Source organism: Aplysia californica, unplaced genomic scaffold (assembly GCF_000002075.1).
Source record: "Aplysia californica isolate F4 #8 unplaced genomic scaffold, AplCal3.0 scaffold00112, whole genome shotgun sequence".
NCBI lineage: Eukaryota > Metazoa > Mollusca > Gastropoda > Aplysiida > Aplysiidae > Aplysia > Aplysia californica.
The window spans coordinates 234,202-236,565 of NW_004797382.1; the positions used below are offsets into that span (position 1 = coordinate 234,202).

Sequence of the window (2,364 nt, forward strand, 5' to 3'; positions counted from 1 at the left end):
TGTGTGTGTGTGTGTGTGTGTGTGTCTATCCCATTAAGCTATTCAGTGACCATTCAACAAAAATGCACAGACTGAAATAAATTCATTTGACAGCTTTAGGAAAATTGAAATTGGCTGTTATAAATTTTTTACAAATAATTGTATAGCCTACATATTCATGCATATAATGAAACCTCATTACTGCTTATAAAACGAGGCGGAGGTGGAGAGAGAGTTTCTTTTCAAGTAAATAAAAAACATCTTGAACTTGGGTCTTGACTCTGAAATGTTTATCACATTGTAAGTTTAATTGTGCGTTAATCGCAACAACAGCAACAACTGAAACGACAACAACAGAAACAACAACAACAACAACAACAACAACAAAAACAACAACAACTAAAACAGCAGCAACAACAACTAAAACGGCAACAACAACAACAATAACTGAAGCAGAAGCAACAACACCAACAACAACAACTAAAATAACAGCAACAACAACAGCCACAACACAAACAACAACAACTAAAATAACAGCAACAACAACAGCAGCAGCAACAACAACAGAAGCAGCAGCAACAACAACAACAACAACAACAACTACTAAAATAACTGCAACAACATCAGCAACAACAACAACAACAACAACAGCCGTTTTCCTGTTACAATTTCAGCAATGAAGTGCCTCAGGACCTGCACCCTTCTCCTGGTGTGTCTATGTACCTTCGGCCTTGTGCTTCAGACCACGTTCAAACCACAACTTTTTACAACGCACGGGATTCACAGATCCCTTACCATCAACACCTACACGGATCTTGCCGACAATGAAAATAGAACAGGAGCTTTGGATCATCTACGACCGTCCCAGAAGCCAACGAAAGTTCCTGCGGGACATCCCTCAGATTGGCGCGTCAATGAGCTGGTTGCCTCAAGACTAGAGCAGATTTCCAACATGCACAGAGAGCGACGAGTTGATTGCGCAGCCGTCATACGCAACAACAAAACGGCAATGGCGGAGGCTATTTCTGTGGCGAAAAATCTGGCCGATACGAGGGACAAAAACTTCAACATTAACATTCACTTAATGAACCAGACGCAGAACTGCTCCCATTTCTTGAAAGAATATGGTTTTATAACTGACGTTTTATCGAAGGAAGAAGAAGAGTTCCCAATAGCTTATTCACTCGTGGCTTACACCGACACCGAGACCGCCCTGAGACTTTTGCGGTCCATCTACAGAGTTCAGAACGTGTACTGTATTCACGTAGACATCAGCGCAACTTCCAGGACAATGGGCGCTCTGACGTCGGTGGTCTCTTGTCTGCCCAACGCCTTCATCTCTTCCAGAAGGGTGAATGTCCAGTGGGGACACTTCACGGTCCTGGAAGCCGAACTAATCTGCTTGCAGGATCTCTGGAGACACAAGAAATGGAAGTACTTCATCAACCTCACGGGACAGGAGTTTCCCCTCAAGAACAATTTCGAACTAGTGAAAATTTTGAAATCGTACAAAGGAGCAAACGACGTGCACGGAACAATTAAATAGTGAGTGTTCCTTTTTTTCTATCAACTCTTTACCCATCAAATCCCAAGTTCTTAAACCACTACATTTGGTTGTATTTAGAAGAAAAAAATGTAACCTTTAAATCTGTACGTTTATTTGGTTTTAATTTTTTATATATTTTAATCAATTTTAATTTAATTTAATTTTGTTTTATTGTTCATCTATTTGCTAGAGTAATTTTTTTTTTAATTAAGAGGTTTAAGTAACGTTGTTGTCTCCTCTTGGCTGACAGCCCACTCACTGACTGCCAACACTCTGGACCCCACAAAATAAGCGACAGTGAGCTGATGGTGGATAGGCTGGCGATACGAGAATGAAATGTCGAGGTGAAATCATTAATTAAAGAATATAAAGTATAATAAAGCCATGAACGTTTTTGAGATCAAATAAAAATGAATCTGTTATTTTAAACGTGGAGATTTATGTAAAGCAGTACTTCGCTTCAGCTATTCACAGTCCAACCAGAGAGGTCCAGGCAGTGTCCGGCAAGGCAGTGAAGGGGTTAATGCAAGGATAGTCGCTTTCTTTAAAAGTGCTCTCTCGTAATTTACGCTTTCAAATATAAATCTTGAAGTTGCCGCAGCTGTTAATGGAAATGCTTGGTATTTTTGTTCGCTTATTTGATTGGGGTTTTGTTTGTTTGTTTGTTTGTTTCTTTGTTTGTTTGTTTGTTTGTTTGGTTGATTATTCTTAATGAAACAAAAGTTCGTTTAGAACAAGGTTGGCCAATTTGGTAATTTTGACGGTGGGTGTGCAGAGACGGGTCATGACAGGTGTGGTGGGAAATACGACATGTATGTATATATGTGTGGGGTGGGGGT

General features: G+C 40.0%; 1 protein-coding gene across 1 annotated transcript in view; it reads left to right on the top strand.

Annotated features, from left to right (window-relative positions):
• The first annotated feature begins 653 nt into the window (after positions 1-653).
• The window catches only part of LOC101861433 (N-acetyllactosaminide beta-1,6-N-acetylglucosaminyl-transferase), an 11,736-nt gene continuing 10,025 nt past the window's right edge, over positions 654-2,364 (top strand). The window contains exon 1 of the mRNA XM_005095714.3: positions 654-1,524. Coding sequence (XP_005095771.1) covers positions 656-1,524 — 869 coding nt within the window. The 5' untranslated portion in view covers positions 654-655. The remainder of the gene's footprint in view (positions 1,525-2,364) is intronic.